The 21778-nt window shown below is 35.2% G+C and overlaps 1 protein-coding gene across 1 annotated transcript in view; it reads left to right on the forward strand.

Annotated features, from left to right (window-relative positions):
• Positions 1 to 21778, forward strand: part of LOC142351710 (dynein axonemal heavy chain 3-like) — a 282726-nt gene that overhangs the window by 149469 nt on the left and 111479 nt on the right. Inside the window, exons 52-56 of the mRNA XM_075403853.1 lie at positions 428 to 566; positions 4067 to 4257; positions 8117 to 8212; positions 9031 to 9222; positions 17252 to 17385. Of these exons, the coding sequence (XP_075259968.1) occupies positions 428 to 566; positions 4067 to 4257; positions 8117 to 8212; positions 9031 to 9222; positions 17252 to 17385 (752 nt within the window). The remainder of the gene's footprint in view (positions 1 to 427; positions 567 to 4066; positions 4258 to 8116; positions 8213 to 9030; positions 9223 to 17251; positions 17386 to 21778) is intronic.

Below are 21778 nucleotides of genomic sequence, written 5' to 3' on the forward strand. Positions count from 1 at the left end.
ATTTAGAAATATCTTTGATTAGATAATAGACAGGTTATTCTGGGTCATTATTTGGGGGTTACAATGGGTTATTATATGTTATTATGGATAATAGACTAGGAATTAAATTCAGAAATAACATCATGTTGCTTTTTACAGTTACAAGTTCTGTGCATAAGTATGGGCCGAGACTTTGCAAATCTAAATGCAGGTGGATATCTAAATCCAGGTGCAAATCTAAATCCAGGTGGATTTACGGAAGAGGGTGGGGATTAGCGTTAGGGTTAGGGCTATAACGGGAACGGCCCTTTTGAAAATTACCATCACAAATCAAATTTGAACTGTTTCTTTTCCATCGTTAACAAACTTTCCTGTCCATCAGTTTGTACGCTAAGCGCTTAGGAATTTTCTTATGCAAATCAGCTGACTATGTTGTTTGCTTTTCCAGGCGATGGAGGTGTTCTTGGAAGAGTACAACATGAACAGCAAAGCTCCTATGGACTTGGTGATGTTTAACTTCGCCATAGAGCACATTAGTCGCATTGTGAGAGTACTCAAACAGCCAAAAGGGCATCTCTTACTCATTGGTATGTATCATCAGATGTGTAAAATAAAACACAAAATTGTATTGAAGCCATTGTCGAAACTGCTGTAGAAATTGGCTCCTAACTGGTATAGGTTACAGCGATTGCCTGTTGTATATTTCAAGTTTTTTATTTTTTTTATAATGTTTTCTTGAAAATGCATTTATGCCAGGGCAAAAAAGATGTTTTGAGCTCTCTCTAGTTATGCTTTTCGTTTCATGCTTTCAGGTTTCTTAGTGAATGCTGACCTTAGTCAAATTGGGACGGTTACCTGCTAAGATCTCGCAAGACTCTTGCAGGACTCTTGTATGATTATGCGTCATCTTGTAAGGGCTCTTACAATACTCTTACCAGATAACCGTTAATCTTGCAAGATTCTTAGAAGATAACCGTTGTTCTTATAAGATTCTTACCAGAGAACCGTCGACTATGTAAGACTCTTGCCAGGCATCCGTCGCTCCAGAAAGGTTCCAGACAGAAAACCAACGCTCTTGCAAGACCAACATAGCTATAAAAAGCTTTCTAAAATGTGAAAAATGACCCCCAAATTTACATAAAAACGCCCATAAGGAACTTGAACAACAAATAACACATAAAAAATTGTCTCGGCAAGCAAGGTTTGTGAGCTCGTAACTATGTGTACAAATTAGAATCCTATAAATCGATTTCGATATTTTTTATAGGTTTTCTAAAAAGGTACCAGTTTTTTCTTACCAAAATCTGAGACAAAACCATACATCACCATTCATCATAAAGAAGCTTAAACAACAATAAAGTATATCACTTTGATTGAATGGGTCGCAAGAAAGGAAGGGGCAGCGAAACGAAGAAATATATTTTAAAACAGTTTTGGCGACTTCGAATAAAAAACTACAACTTTTTTTTTCAAAACCGACAACAATAAAAAATACCGTACTCTCACAACTTAATGGGTACTAGTAGTGTAGTATGACCGTATGTTCGCTTCAAAAGAACTCCCTGACCCGATTTAAAAAAATTATTTTTTGAAACAGATTTTGCTATTTCGAGAAAAAAACCGTAATTTCTAACAACTTTTATCAAGACTATTTGCGCTAAAAATACTGACGTCTGACAACCTTATGGGGACCACTAGTCTAGTACCACCGTATGATTCGTTCTAAACAACTCCTTGACCAGATTGAAAACAACTATTTTTTAAAACCCATTTGGCGATATCGAGAAAAAAACTTAATACTTTTTTCAAGACCATCAAGGCTAACAATTACCAACGTCTGACAACCTAATGGGTACTAGTTGTCTAGTATAACCGTGTGGTCGCTTCATTACAACGCCTTGACCCGATTAAAAACAATTTTTTGAAACAGTTTTTTCGACTCCGAGAAAAAAACCGAGAAAATAGCATACAACTTTTTTTCAAGACCAACAACGTTAAAAATTACTAACGTCTGACAACCTAATGGGTACCAGTAGTCTAGTACCACCGTATGATCCCTTCAAATCAACTCCTTGACCCGATTAAGAAAAATTATTTTTTAGTTAAATTTTTGCGTTTTCGGGAAAAAACCGTAACCTCTTACAACTATTTTCAAGACCAACAAGGCTAAAAACTACCATACTCTTTCAAATTAATGGGTACCAGTACTCTAACCATACAGTATGATCGCTATAAATTAACTCCATGACACGATTGAATGGACATTTTGCTATTCAATTGACTTTTCTGTGCACAGATGCAGTTTTTGTTCTTAAATTTGGAGGGTAACAAATGATACAAATAAAAAGAGTGACGCGATACCTGATTCTTGACAACAAAACACCGAGGGATAAATTGTGTGATGGTTAGAAAATTCAATCAGTTGGAAAAATTTGATTGTCAGTAGTATTGAACAGATCAAAAAATGCTTTCTACATAATATTTTATTTGATAGACGCAATTCCGCAGTATGTGTGTATCGTTGAGTACTTTGACGTCGCACAAGATGGCATGGGAAACTGTTTTTTTAGAAATATAGTTTGCAAGTAGTCCAAATTCCTATTTCAGCTAACGTATTTGATGGCACCAGTCGGAATAGATCCACGTTACCCCAAAAAGCAAAGATCTCTAGCTATTTTTTGCGGGCTGTCATGAAGTCACATCTGTTTGTTTGGTAAGTATATCAACAAAAATTGTGTGTACGGTGCCCACAAATGTTGTATGTTGTGTTAATGGGCTGTGCAGGTAGCAAAATGCAAATTCTTTGTTTGATTCGTTGAAATACAACTGAAAGTCCTATTTGTACTAATACAGCAAAAAGTCAGTCCATAGTTATCTATTTGAAGTCCCCTATTTGTGCCACTGGTCTACTGCAAACACTACTTTTTATTTTAAACCATAAATATATCCGTTTTATTGGGTTGTCAACGCATTTCTGATGTATTTTGCTTCTCAATAGATTTTGGTGCAATGTTGCTATTTTTGTGTTTATTTATGTGACAACTGATACAAAAGATAAGAAGCCAGGCGATGCATATTTAACGACAACAAAATATGGCCGCAAATTTTTTAAATTGAGCGGCAGAAAAATTTTGAATGTTGGTTTTGCTGACAAACATCAATACTTTTTATGTAGCTCAATCTGTGTTTTAAATTTTTCGCGGTGAAACCTTTCTTTCTGTTGTGTTTTCCTATAGGGTGGAAAACACAACCTTTTTTGGGTGCTTCAACCAAGAAAGATGAAACGGCCATCTGTTAAGGATCTTGTAAATGTCTTACCAGAGAACCGTTAACCGTTGCAATCTTGCGTCTTAGCAGATAACCGTTATTTGCAAGACTCTTACAACATCTTAGCAGATAACCGTTTTTCGCAAGAATCTTGCAAGATCTTAGTAGATAACCGTCCCAGTTCCTCTAGGGGAGTTTCAACGTTTCAGTTGGACTAACAGGCGATAAGGTTTCAGCAACCATTCAGTTTTGTGCTCTGGATACATTTTGTCAGTTATAAATTATCATTTTGTTAAGTACCAATGGAAAAAGTGTTTGATTTTGTTCCAACACCCAACCAAATTACGGTAGGGGACATTATACCAACCTTTTTGCCTATTTTGGTTAATTGATATGTTTTGCGTCGTTTCATAAAAAGTTCTTAAGAGCTGAATCGGTTGTTGCTGAGGTTGTATCAAGTTTTTGGTTTCACGGAGGAAAATTGAGGCCCCAAGTTGTATGAAGTTTTCACATTTTTGACGTTTTCAAGCTTTGTATGTACTTTTTATTATGTGCAAACCCACATTACCATTTTTTGTAAGATTTGTTTGTGACAAAACCCTATAAAACTCTTTGATCTATTTTGCTACCCCAATTGCACTTAGATACAGGGCTAAGTGTTTTCTCATCGACTGAATTTACTAACCCCTACCTAATGTTATTATAACCACACGAATTATTTTTAATAAAGTGCCGACAAGAAAACTACCACATGTTGGTATATTTAAAATTAATCGGTAATTTTCCCACTTTTCCTGAAAAATAATAAATGTGTTTGCAGGTATCGGAGGTAGTGGTCGATCAAGTGCCACTAGACTGGCAACCTACATGGCAATGCATACTCTGTATGACATCAAGATCAGTCAGAACTATGGCATCTCAGATTGGAGAGAGGACTTGAGAAAAGTACTGAAGATAGCGGGCGAACAGGGCAACAGTGTCGTACTACTCTTCGGAGACCACCAGATCAAGGTCAGAAAATGTTTTCTCTACTGATGATATCACATTATTGTAGTCAACGTATATATTATTTGTAATACTGAATCGGGCGTTGTTTCCAACCTTACTACCCGCTAAAATGTGACCATTTGATTCTTTGAACCGCTATGATCGAGTGTTTGAACCGTAATGGCTATAGTCTCTGCATTTTTCAGCAGTACAAAACATTATCAGTGCAAAAACATTTATACAGGCTAATAAATGTTAAAGTCCAAATCTCTGCTCAAGGAGGGAAACAGAACGTAGCCCGGAATTAATTCCAATTCCCACGCCGTTATTGAAAGTCTGTTCTCGCAATTATGAACAAAATGATGCACTTTTTGCACGGATCAGAGTTTTTATCGCTTTATAGTGGTTGGAATAGAAACTATATCGTAGACATGTAAATCCTTTATCATTGATTGCAATTTCCCACCGGGCGAAAAAGAAACAATTTGAGTAATACTTAATCCCGCCTCTTACCTTTCTTTATTTTTTGGATTCCAAACATATAAATTAAGACAATATAACCAGATGGTTAAGTATTTACATAGTTTAGAAACGATTATGAGGCTAACTGTGCATTCGATGTCAAGCATATCCGATAATGGGAAAATTTTCATTGTTCTGGGAAACGGAAACAAACATACATGGTCAATTTAATCAAATTTAACCAAATGTAAAAGCTGAAGTTTTGTGTCTTTAAAAGCGGTTTTTACGTCAAACTGGAACCATGTCACAGGTAACGCAAACACTCTTTCAAAAGGCTAACTTTGCACAATATGTTACTCTCATTAACAGTCTATTGTGTGTCTTGCATTTTTTGTCTGTTAACCAAAATATAGAGATATATGAATAAATAAACAATCACAAATGACACATTGTACTGAAAAAGATGTTATTAATGATCTCAATCTATTCAACTGACACGATTTTGATAATAATTCACTGAAACGAAACTTGATACATTTTGCAAAAGCTTGCTAGATCTTTTTAAATTTCTTATCAAAATTAGAAATGGGTTTTCAAGGATCTTCTAATATTTTACAATAAATCTTGATAAAATATTAAATTTTTGTTATAAGATTGTAGTAGATACCCAATATCTCGATACATATGCCAAGATCTTGTAATTAAGTTGCTTCACTTACCATGAACTTAACGTTCCAAGAATATGACCAATATGACCTAGAATCAAGATCATGTCAAGATATTTCAAGTTTCGTTTCACTGGATTAGTAATCGCTTTGGGTTCAAAATAAATGACAATCAACGTCAATGTCTGTTAAGGACCGTAGAGATCAACCTCTTGAGCTGAAATATTTGGACGATGTAAGTTTTATGGAACTCAATTGAATTATAAAATTGGAAGTTTCTCTCTTTTACAGTACCTCGCGGCACTTCAATACCTAAACGTATATCAACTCATTTCTTGTTACTCTTCTTCAAACTTTGATCGTTCAGCTTGGCTTTGATAGTCTCAATTGGGATCATTTATTGTTTATGTCTTCATATTTTGTGCTAGCTTTATATGTTCGCACCTCAATCTTAACATTTAATGTTTTACAGAGGCAGCCACTTATATGTCTTGAAAATAATTTTATTTGCATATCAGTTATTATTTCCATAACGATTTCAAAAAGATCAATTTTATCAACTGTTTGAGTTCTTATATACGAAAATAACATTCTGATTTGAGAAAAGTCAAATTTTCACGCTTTATTTGAGCACTAGAAAAAACATTGGCTTAAAATAGTTTCTGGGACTTTTTATTCAACTCTATTCATCAATTTTCTATTATTTGACAACAACTGTGAGTTTAATAAGACGGATATTTTTTTCCATAAAAATTTTATGCATGCGATGTATCTGATGTATGCTATAAAATTATACATTGCTCTCAAACGAAACTTGTAGCTATTATGTCGCTCCTATGGTTTTGCTCTACCGGTTATTGGTCTGACCCTTTCAACTTTTCGTCCTCAAAAAGAGAATAAACCTTTAAAGCTCGGGGACATTAAGTGACCAAGCATCTCTTTTGGAGTCTTACGCCGTACTACTCTCTAATCATGCTATTAACCAAAGCTGTTTCGGAGAGGGAATTTTATGGTGTAAAGTGCGTTTCTCATTTTCCCAAAATTAACATTTTGATCTGCCATCAGTACTCAGCCATCTCTCCTCCCTCCTCAGTCCACCCCGCTGACTCCACCCAACACTTGTCTCGTCCGTCCACCCTTATCCACGTTGCGATATGGACCCCTCTCGTTCTCGTCCAGCCCTCCCAACCCTCCCTCATATCGGTAGAGCGATTTGCCCAAAATTGGTCGGTTGTGCTATTTTTACGAATTGGATATTTAAAAACAGATGAAGTTTTTTTCTTAATTTAGTGTGATGGTTTTATATTGTGACTATTTTGGGCACGTTCATTGTTTTTTTTTCTGTTTTGAATTTATGTATTAGGGATGTGTCAAACATTCGCATGAAGAGAAATCCGAGATTCTACGAATAAAATTTGTTTTTGCCGTCTATTCTGTAGATTTTTGACCTACTCTAATTCATCGTATAATAAAAGTTTTTATGAATTTCAATCCCAACTTTGAGGCTCCTCAATCCCGGTTCTACGTATCAAATCTAAATTTGAATAAATTAATAGGGTATATAATGAGTGAGGTGAATAGATGTAAGAATTGCGTTTTTTTAGCGGCGAATATGGTTTAAAAAAATTACTCCGTTGTCAACCTCAAACCATATAAAGTTTCACCGATAAGTTATCGCAAGTCTCTGTTGAATTTTATAAAACTATGCGAGAATTGAGATGAATGTGGCAAAACTCAATGCTTTCAACCCAAATTTTATTTAAAAAAGTTTTCTAAGAGTAGCAGTAGTGGTAGCAGTTTTTATGAATAATTTACTATTCACCATTCTTCGCCATAATACTTTGAAAAATTTTACGATGAAACCGCAAACCAGATAATGCAAGAGATAGTATCGATACCGTTGATTCATAAACATCGCATATGTCGACTATACGTAGTGGTAAAAACAAAACTCTGCGTTTAAGAATTTTTGTTATTGCATATAACAGTTTGATCCCAGCTCCGAAAACTAATTCTACTCCTATTGTTGTTCCTTCTTTGACGTGGGTTTTACTTCTATCTATGTTTTTTTCTCAAAACTGTGGCGGATCGGGGGCACCTTTTTAAATAAATTTAGTCTCAAAGAAGTCTTTTTTATAAAATTGATGGCTTAGGTCTCTTAGTTGTCTCATTCTAGAGGGTTTTTGAAATTGTTTTGGGCTTCTTTGATTTGAACAGAGTTGTTTACAGATTATGTGCTCCCTGGATTAATTGTCTTGATGGTTTTTAGTTGTTACGATGAGCTACAAACGTTTTCAGAAAAGCATTTTAGCTGAGAAAATTGGAATCTTTCTAACTGTGACCTAATCAATAAATATGCGTTCTTCTTATTTATGATTTGTCTCGTAAACTTCCAATGAGGTTCTAGAATTTTTCTTTGGATAGCTTGTCTTCATAAACATGTCCTTTTAATTCAAACTTTGAGTTTCTTTGTTTTGCTTCGCGTTTGCGGTTGACAAGGGCATCTGCAAACGTTTGTTACCCAGTCTCAGTTAACTAACCAATCTCAATTTAATGTCAGTTGTCGAATTTGTATTGTTTGAAAAAAAACTCATTCATTCTGATTCTTAATCAGGATTTCCGCTGTCTCAGAATACATTCGAAAACTTGGGCATGTTAGATGGGGGGCATTGGGTTAAATGTAATGAAACCATTTGTTTGATTTTTGTTTGGATAATATTTTCCTCCCATGACATTTACCTCTGTTCTTTTTCCAGGATCAGTCATTTCTGGAGGACATCAACATTCTTCTGAACTCTGCAGACATTCCCAACTTGTACGAGAATGAAGACAAACTTGAGATAATTGAAAAGGTACCGAATCTGTTCAAATAAGATTGCAGCCTATTAATTAGTTCGGGGTGTAAACAAGGGCAGGTACAAAGGAAGGCTCTAGGAAATAAAAGTCACGACCCCCCCCCCCCCCCCCACTAATTATAGATAAGAAAAGGCCCCCAAAGAAAAAAATCCATGGGGTTTAATCGTGGTTTTTTCTGAAGCCGACACAATAACGTGATCAAAGTGTAGAATGATTTCACTCAAAGAATCACGTGTTCTTGAACTTGTATCCTCCACGATTTTTGACGTCCATTATGAATACTTACTTCTATCACGTGTTGGTGAAGTTGAGTGATGTCGTAAACTTTGAGCCGAGCAAACGTCTTGTTTGAAGTTGATTGGTCAAGCTCAATTTAATGACGTCATTTGAGTGGAGCAATAGTAATTCACAAGCCAAACTTGGTACACCTTGGCATATCATGTAAGATATTGATAATAGTGATAAAATTGAAGCACTTTCCGAAATCTGCATCAACTTCTTGGAATTTCTTGGTAAGATCTGACAATAAGATATTGTCACTATATATCAGGAAAAAGGGATCCATTCTGTTTCGGCCCCACCAGCGTTTTTCATGGACCCCACTTAAAAATTGTGAATCGGTAAATAGCACGTTGCAATGTCAAAAAATAGCATGTGCACCTGGGGGTGGGGGCTATGTTATGTACCCACTAAACTCTGGGGGGGGGGGGGGGCAGAATAGATGCCAAAAATCTTGGCTTATCTTGCCAAGATATTGATGAATCTTGTTACAAATCTAATCCGGGGACTTATTTAAGTTCATTTCTGTCTGCAGATGCAACAACAAGCTCTGGCGGAGAAGCAGAAGATAGAGATGACCCCTTTGAACATGTACAACAAGTTTCTGGAGAGAGTGAGGATCAACCTACACATTGTGTTGACCTTCAGTCCCATTGGGGAGGCATTCAGAAATAGACTGAGAATGGTCCCCTCTCTTATTTCATGTTGCACTATTGATTGGTTCCAAGTAAGTCACTCGTTTCTATTAGAACCAACAGAAGCATATTTCACTTCTTTAATTAAAATTTTCAATTTTTCCTACTTTTACGAGACAAGAAAACGAAATTTTCATTTCTCTCTTTAAGATGGAAATAAAGCAGATTTGTACAAATGTTGACATATAGACCTCGATTCTACTGCTAAAAAGCCTCAGCCTCGGATTATCCATAGGTAATCGTGATGAGGGGGGGGGGTACGAAAGGGGAGAAAGGGGGAGGGGTGCGGTCATATTACAGATTGTTCTTGATCAAATTAAAAATACAATAAGTTTACTTTTTAAAACGACTGGATTCCATCTGCGGTCATATTAATGAATGTTATTGCTTAAATTAAATATTCACGAAATTTAGTTTTTAAAACAGCTGGATTTCATCGAGCTTTTTCTTGGAATCGAGGCCTATTTTTACTACAGTGAGAGTTAAATTTTAAATGTTGACATGGATTATGAGCTGTGTGATAAAAACAGGAGGTAACACTACTAGCCATGACAGTTATTAGATAGCATTGCAAACATCTGAAATCTATCAATTATCATGGTTAGTCCAATGCTATCGGAGCTTAAAAATCTGCACTTGAACTAATCAGGTAACAAATCAGTTTATCAGTTTCATCCGTGGCACAGTTATTTTTTCTGAAAACTTGAATAATTCATTTTCTTTTTAATAATTGAGTTTTTTTAGCGGGATGAAAAAACCAAAACTTCATTTAGCGTGCCTTGTGGTTCTATATTTCTTGCCTAAGCGATAAGTCAAAACATATTCACATCAAATCCTAAAAACTGTCGGAGCTTAGCAGCTACTCATATGAGCATTGCTCTAGAAAAATAGTAATCAGATTGCTGTGAAGACATCAAAAAATATATGTAGCATCAAAATGGAACTAAAACAGCTCAACGATAGACTAAATGTTAACGTTGACAAAAAATGCGTGTTCAAAAAAGTGTAACAAATCTAACAACTTTTTCCACATTGTGTCAATTAACCAAATTCAATCTATGGTAATAAATCAGCAAATCCTTTGGTGCCGGCCAAAGAAGAAAATGCAACGAAAAGTTGAAGGCTTTGCTTTGTTCAATAACTGGCATTTCACATTTTCTTATCACAAGGAAAAGTTTTTCCGCAAGCTCATATCCCATTGGCGATTAATTCAGAAGAGCTATTTGGCAAGCTCAGACAAAAAATAATGTGAAAATTTTCTTAAGGACTAATTTCACAAAAATCTTTAAGGTCTTTTCCATTTTCTATTGTAGGTTTCCTTCTGAATTTGTTTTTTTTTCAGAACGTTTTAGAAGTCAGATATCTTTCACTGTAAATGTAGTTGAAGCTACAATATATGAGAAAAAATACTTTTAACTATCTGCTTTTTCCATAAAGTTGCAAGTTCATTAATGTGACCATTCTTTGGCGATGAAATTGAAGATAGTGCCATTACCAGACTGTTTTTTGTGTTAATAAAAGCTCACCTAATCATTACTATGAAATGGTGTGACTACACTAAAGCCGGGGGCAAATCTGTCCTCGATGTAAGTGGTTTCCTATGACCATCTTAAAACATGAAAAAAGTCTGATTTCTACAACGTCATGTGGTCAAAAGTCTGAAATTTAATACTTTCAAGTCCTACTAGAGGCTGTTCTAGGATATTTTTGAGGCAACCGTATTACAATGTTTTGTGGTTTTCTTAAATAACCCAAAAATTGGCTGTTGTTGAATACGCTACGATCTTGAAAACTCGTCTGGCAAAATGATGATTTGAAATCGCAGCAGTACGCTTTTGAAATGTTTTCACTGCATGAAAGTTTTTGACTAATCAAAATTCTCTTTCTCAATTTACTGCGCTTTACGCCAGTTTGATGCTCTACGCCTGAAGTTAAGCTGGTTTTGCACCTATTCTTTTTTGTTATTGATTCTATCTAATCTAATAACTCTCGGCAAATCTTAATTCAGAAAAAATCTGATTAAATATCTAGAAATTTCATTAGCGGTGAATCAAATTGTTGCTACCAAAACGAAAGAGGGAGTTTTTGTCTGAAAACAAGGCTTTTTGGCCGCAATTATTAATTGAAATATTAGATTATAGGAGAACCTTGTTTGAGTACTTTTAATCAATGCTGGTTTCATCTTTCTTAGCACCAATGATTCTTTCTCCACCAAGTATTTGTTGAGGAGTGCTGAATCTTTGAGATACTTGAGTTAAATAATAAAAATTTTTGTGATCAGTTTAGTTGATTTAAAAATACGATTAATGGTTTTTTAATGTTTTTGGAGCTGGAAGAAAAGGGTACAGAAAAAAGATTACTCAATTGCTTCCTCTGTTTTCTCAACTCAAAAACTTATGTGAACGCATTAGCTTCTCAGTTTTCTGACTTCGGCTACAGACACACATAAGAATAACCCGAATTGCCTTTCTCATAAGAAGTGAACTTAAATAACAGTTTTATCTTGAACTCAAATGGTGGACTCTCAACATTTCGTATTTCTGGTGAATTAGTCTTTTTGGTAAAAAGTTTGATGAATTATAATGAATGTCTTAGGTTTAGTTTCTCGAAGTCACCGAAGTGAATTTAGTTTTCAAATAATTTGAGTCTCGTTTTTTTGCAAAAATTGAAAAATAATCACGTTTCTCTACTTTCAATGCAGAGCGCTCATTTGGAAATTAATAAATAATTTCTCTATTTTTGTATGCTTATTCCATTTTTGTTTGCTAATTCAACCGATTTGTATACAGAGCTCATGCCTGACTTGCTTTCGACGCGTTTTCATAGTTAGCTTTCTAAAAAATATAGCGGTTAGTAGAGTCAATTGCTGCCTTTATAGTAATTCTTTCAGATCGTGTTGTTCATTTTCCGGGCAATTGATTATAACTTTCAAATAGGAAAAACTTAACTTTTTTGTTATCCAAAGGTTCTTTTTCAATTTTTAGGGCTCTCGAATAAAAGTAACGTGTTAATCATACTTTGTTTACTGTTGTTTAGCTGGTAAGATGTGTGATGTTGTGCTGTTTGCAATTGTGATCACGAGTGCGGCATAACTTTTGTCATAACTAATACATCCCCTAAATAATCCACACCACTGTCCGAACCCACACACTCAATTATTGTCACGAATTCGATTGCTACTTCAATAAGTTTTTACTCCCTTCAGTTCATTAACCCATTACATCCTACCCCAAAAAACCTCAATTCTTCTACAAGTAAGACAAAAAGTTGTACCTATTTCATATGAACCTATATAATTTCTAGTTATTTTTCGCAGGAAATATTATAACCAAATTTCCTCGATTTTTACAGTCGGATATTTACGTAGAGGTAAATGTTGTGATTTTGAGATGCAAATTATACAGCTAGATGTGAAAAGATCTCGCAAGATAAACTTTGCGCCTCAACTAGGGTAGGTACAACAATGAGGGGGGGGGGGGGGGGGTAGGAACAAAGGCCAGAGCATGGAAATTAGTCTCGTCATGTGGCAAGGTGTGGCAATATAGACTTATCTGTAAGCAAAGTCTGGAAAACCTCAGCTTGGGAATATGAGATGAGTTGAAATTAATGTATTGCCATATATCAGGACTTCGTGACGTCATACGGCCATGAGGTGTTTGAAAGCGAGATAGGCCTGAGAAAAATGGCTGTTATTCCTCTCGACTTTTCGAATTCACTAACCTCGTCTGAACAAAACGCCGCCTACACTTATTTCAACCCCATCAAAGATTCCCAAAGTGCTTTGGGTTGTTCTTGGACTAACTCGTATCCCGCCTGGGGCAGTGGGGTTAATAACATTACTAACCACACTGGTTATAACTGTATTGGAGGAGCTATGGTTACTTATTGGCCCAAATGGTGTGAAGAAGTGAGAAAACGTCAAGAGGAAGAAGCTCGGGATAATTACGTAATAAAAATACAAGACCCAGTTAAACTAACCTTGACTTATCTTGATCAGATCTTGAAACAATTCTTGTTATTAAAAGGGCACTGTATCTATAAAAATTGTAAGATGTGCTTCAAGACTTTAGATTTTTACCCAGATCTTATCTTGACATAAAGACATGCTATGAAAGCTTAGCTTAAAACGATCATGATCAATCCTTATTAATTTTGTCAAGATTATCTGGATCTTACCTATAAGGTGAAGACATATCAAGCTTTGTTTACCTGGGGGGTCAGGTTTAGGGAAAAGTTTCCTCTCCCATCCCCACAATAGGAATATGTGAAAATTCCTAATCAAAGATTTATCATCCTTATAGTGGTGTAATGGTTGCAATGGAATTTTCACCGGTACTATCCTAGCGTTTACTATCCAGTTTCCTACAGAAAAATGGCATTTTTGATTAAAACAAAAAGTTACCATGGAAAAGGGAAGGAAACAGCTCCCAGTTTATACGTCAAACACATTTTTAAGTTCTGAATATTTTGGCTTCTTTTCGATGTATGGTTTTTGTTCTTTTCGTCCCCTTCTGTTGATTTTAAGTTCTCGTAAGGTCACTATTTTTAATATCGACTCCTCTGATTTGGACTTAAAAGTTACAAATTGTCACGTCATAAATCAATTTTGACGCACTTGAAGTTATTCATATCATCCTTCCTTAAAAAAACTTTCAGATGCTTAATTTGAGACTTAGACTTTCAAGTGTAATTTTGTTCAGTTACAGAGGATTCGTCTGGCATTACAAAGCGAGAATGTGTAAATAAACGAACGTAGATAGCGTAGTTTCCTAAACATCTAGAATATCACAGCTGAAATTTTTGACGGACCTTAAAATATGTTCGACGGCGCTAGTGGAAATGGCAGATGTACCAAAATATAGAAATTTTGTTGCTCTTCAATCAGAATTGAGAAAATGTTATTACTGTTTTCTGATTGGCTGATTGCTTAACAACTGCTCCCTGTTTTAAAATAGGATATAACTGATAACATAAATTTGCCAAGAATATGCGCGAAGCCGAAAGAGAAAAATGTGTATTTTTGGGGTGAAACTGATCACACGTTCAGTTGTGTTAGATTTATATCAAGTCCCATGGCGGCTGATGCATGGCCATTGCTCACAAGACATGGCCACACGCGGTAAGGTAAATAATTTAGAATAAGGCTACGTCAAATTTAGGTTAATTGAACGCATAAAATTTGTGTTTTAAATTCTTAACCAATCAGATTCGTTGAACATTCGGATCTTTTCAACAATTACCCGCCTTTTGCAAGGGGGGGGGGGGCTATTCTTGAATAGAATTTAAGGCGGGTACCAAAGGGGGGCAATTGTTGAAAAGATCCGAACATTCTATAATTTGGTACGTCTACTTCGAGACGTCACCATGTTCGACATAGCACCTTTTTTCTTGTTAAATGAGTTCAATAACTTAAATTTGTTAATTAACACTTACGCTTGCGAAGCCAAACTTTGTCACGCTCCAAGATACAAATATGTGCTAGTTATCAGTTAGTCTGTGGCGTTTAGAGAACCTATCAAATGGATGACAAATTTTTTGTTTAAAGTTATCGACAAATTAGGGTTCGTTTGGCTCGCTTCGTTGCTCCGCAGTGGTAACCTGCCTAGTTACCATAATAACGGTGTCAATATGCGGCGCCACCGACTTCCGCACTCTTATCCGGACATCACTGTCCAGCAGGATGGCTGGCGTGAATAATGTTCATGAAGGTTCAACAACGTCAACAAAATTTGCAGAAATTAATGAGATCTCGATGGCCGTCTAGGGGGCCGGATGTCGGGCTGCACGGAATCGTGAATGCGAACCCGGCTGTCGGGCCCACTGTCTCCCATTGGGCTGCCTTGGTTGACTAGAATATGACAACGATAAAACGTACCACTTGTTATCAGACACGGTTATTACATAAAACGCACGAATTAGGCGCACGCTAATTGAAGTGGTTCATTTAGTATTGCTGACACAAACTGTATTTTATTAACTAACGCTAACTTTGATCCCTTGGTACAATTATACAAAACAGCTGCAATTATTTCAGTTCTTGTCAGACATCAACAAATTAAAATTAAAGTTAACTAATTGGAATAAATGCCCGAGAAAAGTCCGAAAAAAATTCGAGAGAGTCAGTAAACATTAATAAAAAGTAAACAAAAAAATAACAACAAATTAACAATCAAACTGTAAACAACTGATATTTGATTGACTAAGAAAGAACTGGAAGAACCTGAAATTGAATTTACTTTGTTGTTGTGAGTTCTGCGGATGTGGCGCTTGGATTTGTAGATGGTTCTAAACTCACAAAAATATACAATCTTGAGGCTCAAGGCTCTTGTCGTGGGTTCGAGCCACGTGGCGCGCAAAAAAGTATTCTTCGCTGGCGGAATACTCGCAATCACTGCAAACAAAACTTTTCTTCTTAACCATCGCTTTCGCGAAACCTCGTTTTCGCTTTATTCTCATCAGCTTGTCCAGCGTAAAAACATCATTTTCCTTGTCTAAAGTCATTACCTTTTTTATGATAACAGTCCCCTGGCATAAGTTGGTATCAATGTGAGTAATCGCTAGCAATAAATGTTCCCCACAGGCTATAAGTGATTCGTCAAAACAAAATTCGAAAGTTATTTCTTCTGTCGTTGTCACAATTCAACTCAACAAAGTAAACAGTGAGCAAATGAATAAAACCAAAACAACAATCAAACCTGAAATACACTACATATGAAGACCATTGAGTCTACATTGATTCAGACACTGGAAAAAAATAAACTGAAACAGACTGATTAACACCGGGATTGACACCCCACGGGCGAAGTCCGAAGCGTGTACTACTTTTACTTCTACTACTAGACCACAATTAATTCTGACTCGCACCTCGACCTCCACGTCCTTCTATCTCAGCCTCCGACTTCCTCCTCCGACCTCCGCCTCCGACTCCACCCCAAAGATGTAAATGCACCAATATATGGTATAGTTGGAGCTAGAATAGCTTTTGAGGGTATTTTAAAAAGTTCTTGCGTGAGATCGAGTTATTCGAAATTTTCAAAATTTGCTATGTTTTTTATATGTACAGTCTGATGATGAGAGGAATGTGAAACATTCTGTGCAGTGTTGGCCAAGAATGTAAATTAGGCTGCGAAGAAGAGGGACAGACTTGGATGTTTCTTAATGGAGTCTGGGCAGACTGGCAAAAGTATTTGTACTGCTATTTGTCTCGTACCGTAATGGTTACACTTGAAAGTCAATGGTACAGCGCTGAAACTCACTGTGAGCAAGGTCCGGGCAGCTGAGGCATGACCGATAAATGCTTCGAGAAACTTTTTTATTTTCGGCTAAATGAGCCTTCGCCTATCTGAGTTCACATCGGTAGTGACATGCGTGGCGGAAAAAAGTGACAATATATACTCGTCTTTAAAAAATGATTAGTACGTACTGGGGTCAGAAAGAGTTAAGAATGATCCAAATTTATCAATTTACACTTTTCAAGACATTATATTGCGGAAAATTTAAATTATTTTAGCGAAGTGAATGATGATTTGTATGCTAATGTTGCTTTTGAGAATGAAAAGATCTATCCGATCAGAGAAAATGATGGTTCAGTAATGATTTTGGCAAGATTTTTTGTTAATTTCCCATGGCGCATTAATACCGAATCATGATATTAGCTAATTAAAAGCGGATAATTAATGGCATGTTTTCATCATATCATCATTAGAATTAGGGTCAAGAAATGAAAGAAATAAGTTACGTGGCTCTATTGAATTATCATGCTCAGAACTTCTGGCATAAATCGATTCAGCGAAGTGGTGTTCGAGGTCTTAGACATATTTTCGAAATTAATTCTACAGAGTCAAGTAACCTTGCTTAAAACACGCATTTTACCGAGGTTTAAAATGGCTAAAATCAGCAGTGCCGCCTTCTGAAATTATTTGAAATTATTTTAAAAAAATCTGCTATTGGTAATTTTTGGGCATTTAAAAAACTCAATCGTGTGTGTTTTAATGCAGAAACCAGTTTGCAGTTCATTTATTTGTTTCTGAATAATGTGCTGTTTGTGTTTGTGATGTGTAGGCGTGGCCTGAGGATGCCCTGGAGAAAGTGGCGACCAGGTACCTGGATGATGTGGAGATGAATCAGGAGGTCAGACAGGAAGTTACCCACATGTGCAAACAATTCCACGAGGATGTCAGACAACTTTCAAATAAGTCAGTGCATTATACCTGATGCTTAATAGTAACAGAACGCAGAAATAATAACGTCTTAATACGTGAATTTTAACCTCGATTTCATAATTTCAGTTTTTATTGATTGGTTTGAGTTTGTATTGGTATTCTACGTGATTTCTTTTAAGCTGAAGCAAGTTCGTTCATGATTCAACTTTTGAATTCTGTTTGTTTTCGGACATTGACTTCTGTTTTAGAACGCTGTACTTTAATGGCAGCCCAGTTACTAATCCAAAGTAATTAGGAGCTGCTGGTCATACTTAAGGTCGAAAGGTCATTTTGACAAGTTTTCGCCTTAAATGTCCCTCCTCCCTATCCAAAGTACAGAAAATCCCCACCTCTGGACTTATCTACCCCCAAATCTACCCCCACCTACATATCCCCAGACCTATCTATCCTCCCGCCTGCCTACAGCCGGCCAACCAACCCTCCCGCACCAACTTAGTTTTGTGTCCGAATTTTGTTTAATTTTTTTCCTTGTTTTATTAGATACTTAATTTATTTCTATATCTTTCTTTTAGGAGATATATTGCACGACTCTTTGTGTCGTTTCCGGTTTTCTACCGGCTATGTTTAACTGTTAAGTCCTCAGATAAGTTGGAGAACCTCAACATAGAAAGTTTGTCAGCACTCTATCAATGCAGTACATAGCTTTATTGGGACTCTGTTGAATTTAATGTCCTCTATAGAATGGCCTGTGACTTTCATATAGTTGTTTCAAACCCTCTTGAGGGGGGAGGAACTATATACTCAAATGGTTTTTTGTTCAGAAAATTTTTGCCAATTTTTGCCAAAGAGAGTTGAGACTGGTATCATTAGAGAGCTTGTCCAGCGTAGAATATGGAATAAAAAACATTTTTTTGATTTTCGTTTTTTACAGGGAATTATTGAGGTTTAAACTTTTGAGAAAATAGAGTGAATTCCGTTGATTTTATTCACATTTTTCGGAATTTTTGACTAAAATTTCGCCAAATTTGATAAAGTTAGTAAAAAAAATTTCAAGAAAGTACTGTTGATTTTATTTTTAAAGAAAGAAAATAATGTCGGCTATTTTTACTTACTTTTTTCCAAAGATTCTGGCTAAATATTTCGCAAAATTCAGACTTATTCATCAAAAACAGCACAAAATAAGTTTATTTAGACTACTTTGATTCAATTTGCAGGAAGTACACACACCAAAAACCGCTAACACAATCTTCGTAGACTCAAAAGGGGGCCATTTTTACTTCAACCGTTGCGAGTGCTCCGTAATTAAAACTTTGCCGTTTTTTGCTAACTTTACTTGTTTTTTTAAATCAAAATCGCAGCCTTTATTTTTGATTTTTAACAAACAAAATATCTATATCTATATAGATATGGACAAAAAGCATTAGGAGAGCTAGTTTTGGACCGGTTTTGGACTCTTACAATCCAAAATTTTTCGGATTGTAATCAGTCGGTCTTTTTTGTAAAAAAATTCTTTTTTATATATTAACTGAATAATAGAACATTTCAAAACTCACTAGTGATAGGTCCAATTCGCTTCCTAATTAGATCCTAATTATTGTATCTAGTTTAAAACTTGAACGCCTATTGTCGTCTTGACTTTTAAAAAAATTTGATTTTTAATTAAGTAATGGCTTAACGAACTTTGTCTCAATTTTTCTCTTAATTTGGCCACCTTGTAGCTTAGCGTCAGCAATGAAAGAATGCTTCTTCTTTCTACTGATTTCAAATTCAATCTTTATTGCGGTTTTTTACCTTAAGTTATGGTTTTCTGGTTTTGATAATACTGGACTTCACAAAATTTTTTATTTTCATGTTCTTTCCCTTGCGCATTTTTCACGTTTTCTAGTTTTGTCACATTATCAGTTATTGACAGTTCACATATCACATTATTGGCGTTCAAATCAATGCACAATCAATAATATTGAAATCTTTAATGAAAAAGACCCTGGTTTTAATTTCCCGTACACTGAGCCGGTTTGACTGGTTTTTCAATTTTATTTAATTGAATTTTTTAATTTTGTCTTTAACTGTCGTTTTTACTTTATCTTTTCAGTCGTATGAAATTTTCTGTGTAATGACAGGTTTCATTAGATTTTCAAGGAAGAATAGATGATCCGGTCTTCTGATTATATTAGACTGCTGATGATTTTCATGACTTTGAAAACAATTGCTTTCCGAAATATATAAAAAACTCTTTTTAACTTCGCAATTTTGTTCTTTTTATTGTCTATTTGTTACCTAGTCTCGTTAATTACAGGCCAAATATGACATTATTGTTGCCAAGGTACGGTGTCAAAAAGGATTGTTGTCACAAAATGTGATGCTTTTAAAGAATTCGTTATGATTTTACTGGCTTCGACACGGGTGTTTCTAAATAAAGTATAATAATTTTTGATTTCTGTCATATTTGACGTTCTTTTTGTAGACGTAAGACATATTCCGGATAACTGCAGGTCTCAAAGGCCTCTTTTGGAAGAATAAACGAACGTATTCAATTATTTCATTTCGTAATTAATGGTTTTTATGAATTTTGCAATCAAGCATATTTTGGGGTCAAAAACATGGCTTTAAGGCTTCGAAAGTGTTTTCTGGCAAGTTTTAATTGATATTTTGTTTTTTGTCTATATGTTGTTCTTTTTTAACCGCATAAAAAGTTGAAAACCAACAGTTCTTAATTCCCTTCTATAGAAGCATTGTAACTGTTAACCAAACGGATATTTTAGTTGATTTCTAATGGTTTTCCTTACCTTGAAACTAAATCTTCTTTTTTAAAAAATAAGCGAGTTTTTCAAATTGACTTTTTTTTGTTTTTTATTGTCTAATTGTTACCAAGCCTTATTATGGACTCTTTCCATATCATTTTCGGTGAATTACAAGTTTTTTTTTTTGTTAATTTCAGTTTTATTTGACACTATTTTGTCTTTGTTATTAAGTTTGTTTTTTGAAACTTTGCTTTTTAAAACGGACATAAAGTTCTTGTAAACAATTTATTTGTTGTTGTTTGGTTTGGTTGTTCGTCTTGCTTTGCTTTCTTGATATTGGCATATCTCATCAATTTAATGCATCATTTTTATTCCACTGAGTTATTTGCTTTGGAGGCTATCTTTTCGTTCATGCACTAATTTTTTTCGGAAAAAACGGAATTTTGGAGTTTTTCTACCTGTTCCTCATTTGGTAGACAATTATGCCAAAATTGTGGATGAGCGGGGTCGGAACCTTATGTGCGATCGCACATTACCGAGCCACCCTGTTTTCGTCTCTGTTGAAAAAGCATAATTCTGAAAAAAATGTTTTAAATACGGATATTTGAGAATTTTAGCAGTTTTTGTATTTGAGACTTCATAAGGCAACAACTTTTAGTGGTATTAGTGTAGTGAACAAACTGCAGTTTTCCCACTACTTTCTTCAATAGCAAAATTTGAGAGAATTCTTGGAAAATTTTTGAAAATTTTTGCGCTGCTGAGGTTCATTTTTTGACATCTCCTTATTTCATTGTTTAATTCAAATCGATTTTTTTTCAACTTTAAACTTGTTGAAATTTGCGATCAGTGAGGTTTTTGTTCCATACAATTAAAAGCAGCTATGAATGTAACATTTGGTGGTCAGCGGTCATAATTTTTTAACAGATGATGATCACTGTTTGTAATTCAATCTGCAGGAAGTACACACACCAAAAACCGCTAACACAATCTTTGTAGGCTCAAAAGGGGGCCATTTTTACTTCAACCGTTGCGAGTGCTCCGTAATTAAAACTTTGCAGTTTTTTACTAACTTTACTTGTTTTTTTCATCAAAATTGCAGCCTTTATTTTTGATTGTTAACAAACAAAATATCTATATCTATATAGACATGGACAAAAAGAAATAGGAGAGCTAGTTTTGGACCAATTTTGGACCGTTACAATCAAAAAATTTTCGGATTGTAATCAGTCGGTCTTTTTTTGTAAAAAATTCTTTTTTATATATTAACTAAATAACAGAACATTTCAAATCAAAGCTCACTAGTGATAGGTCCAATTCGCTTCCCAATTAGATCCCAATTATTATATCGAGTTTATTACTTGAACGCCTAAGTCGTCTTGACTTTTAAAAAAATTTGATTTTTAAATAAGTAATGGCTTAGCGAACTCTGCCTCCATTTTCTCTTAATTTGGTCACCTTGTAGCTTATTGTCAGCAATGAAAGAATGCTTCTTCTTTCTACTGAATTCAAATTCAATCTTTATTGCGGTTTTTCACCATAAGTTATGGTTTTCTGGTATTGATAATAATAGGTTTCACAAAATTTTTTATTTTTATGTTCTTTTAGTCGCGCATTTTTCACGTTTTCTAGTTTTGTCACATTATCAGTTATTGACAGTTCACATATCACATTATTGGCGTTCAAAA

The sequence above is a fragment of the Convolutriloba macropyga genome, chromosome 13, assembly GCF_964194025.1.
Source record: "Convolutriloba macropyga chromosome 13, txConMacr16.3, whole genome shotgun sequence".
Taxonomy (NCBI): Eukaryota; Metazoa; Xenacoelomorpha; order Acoela; family Convolutidae; genus Convolutriloba; species Convolutriloba macropyga.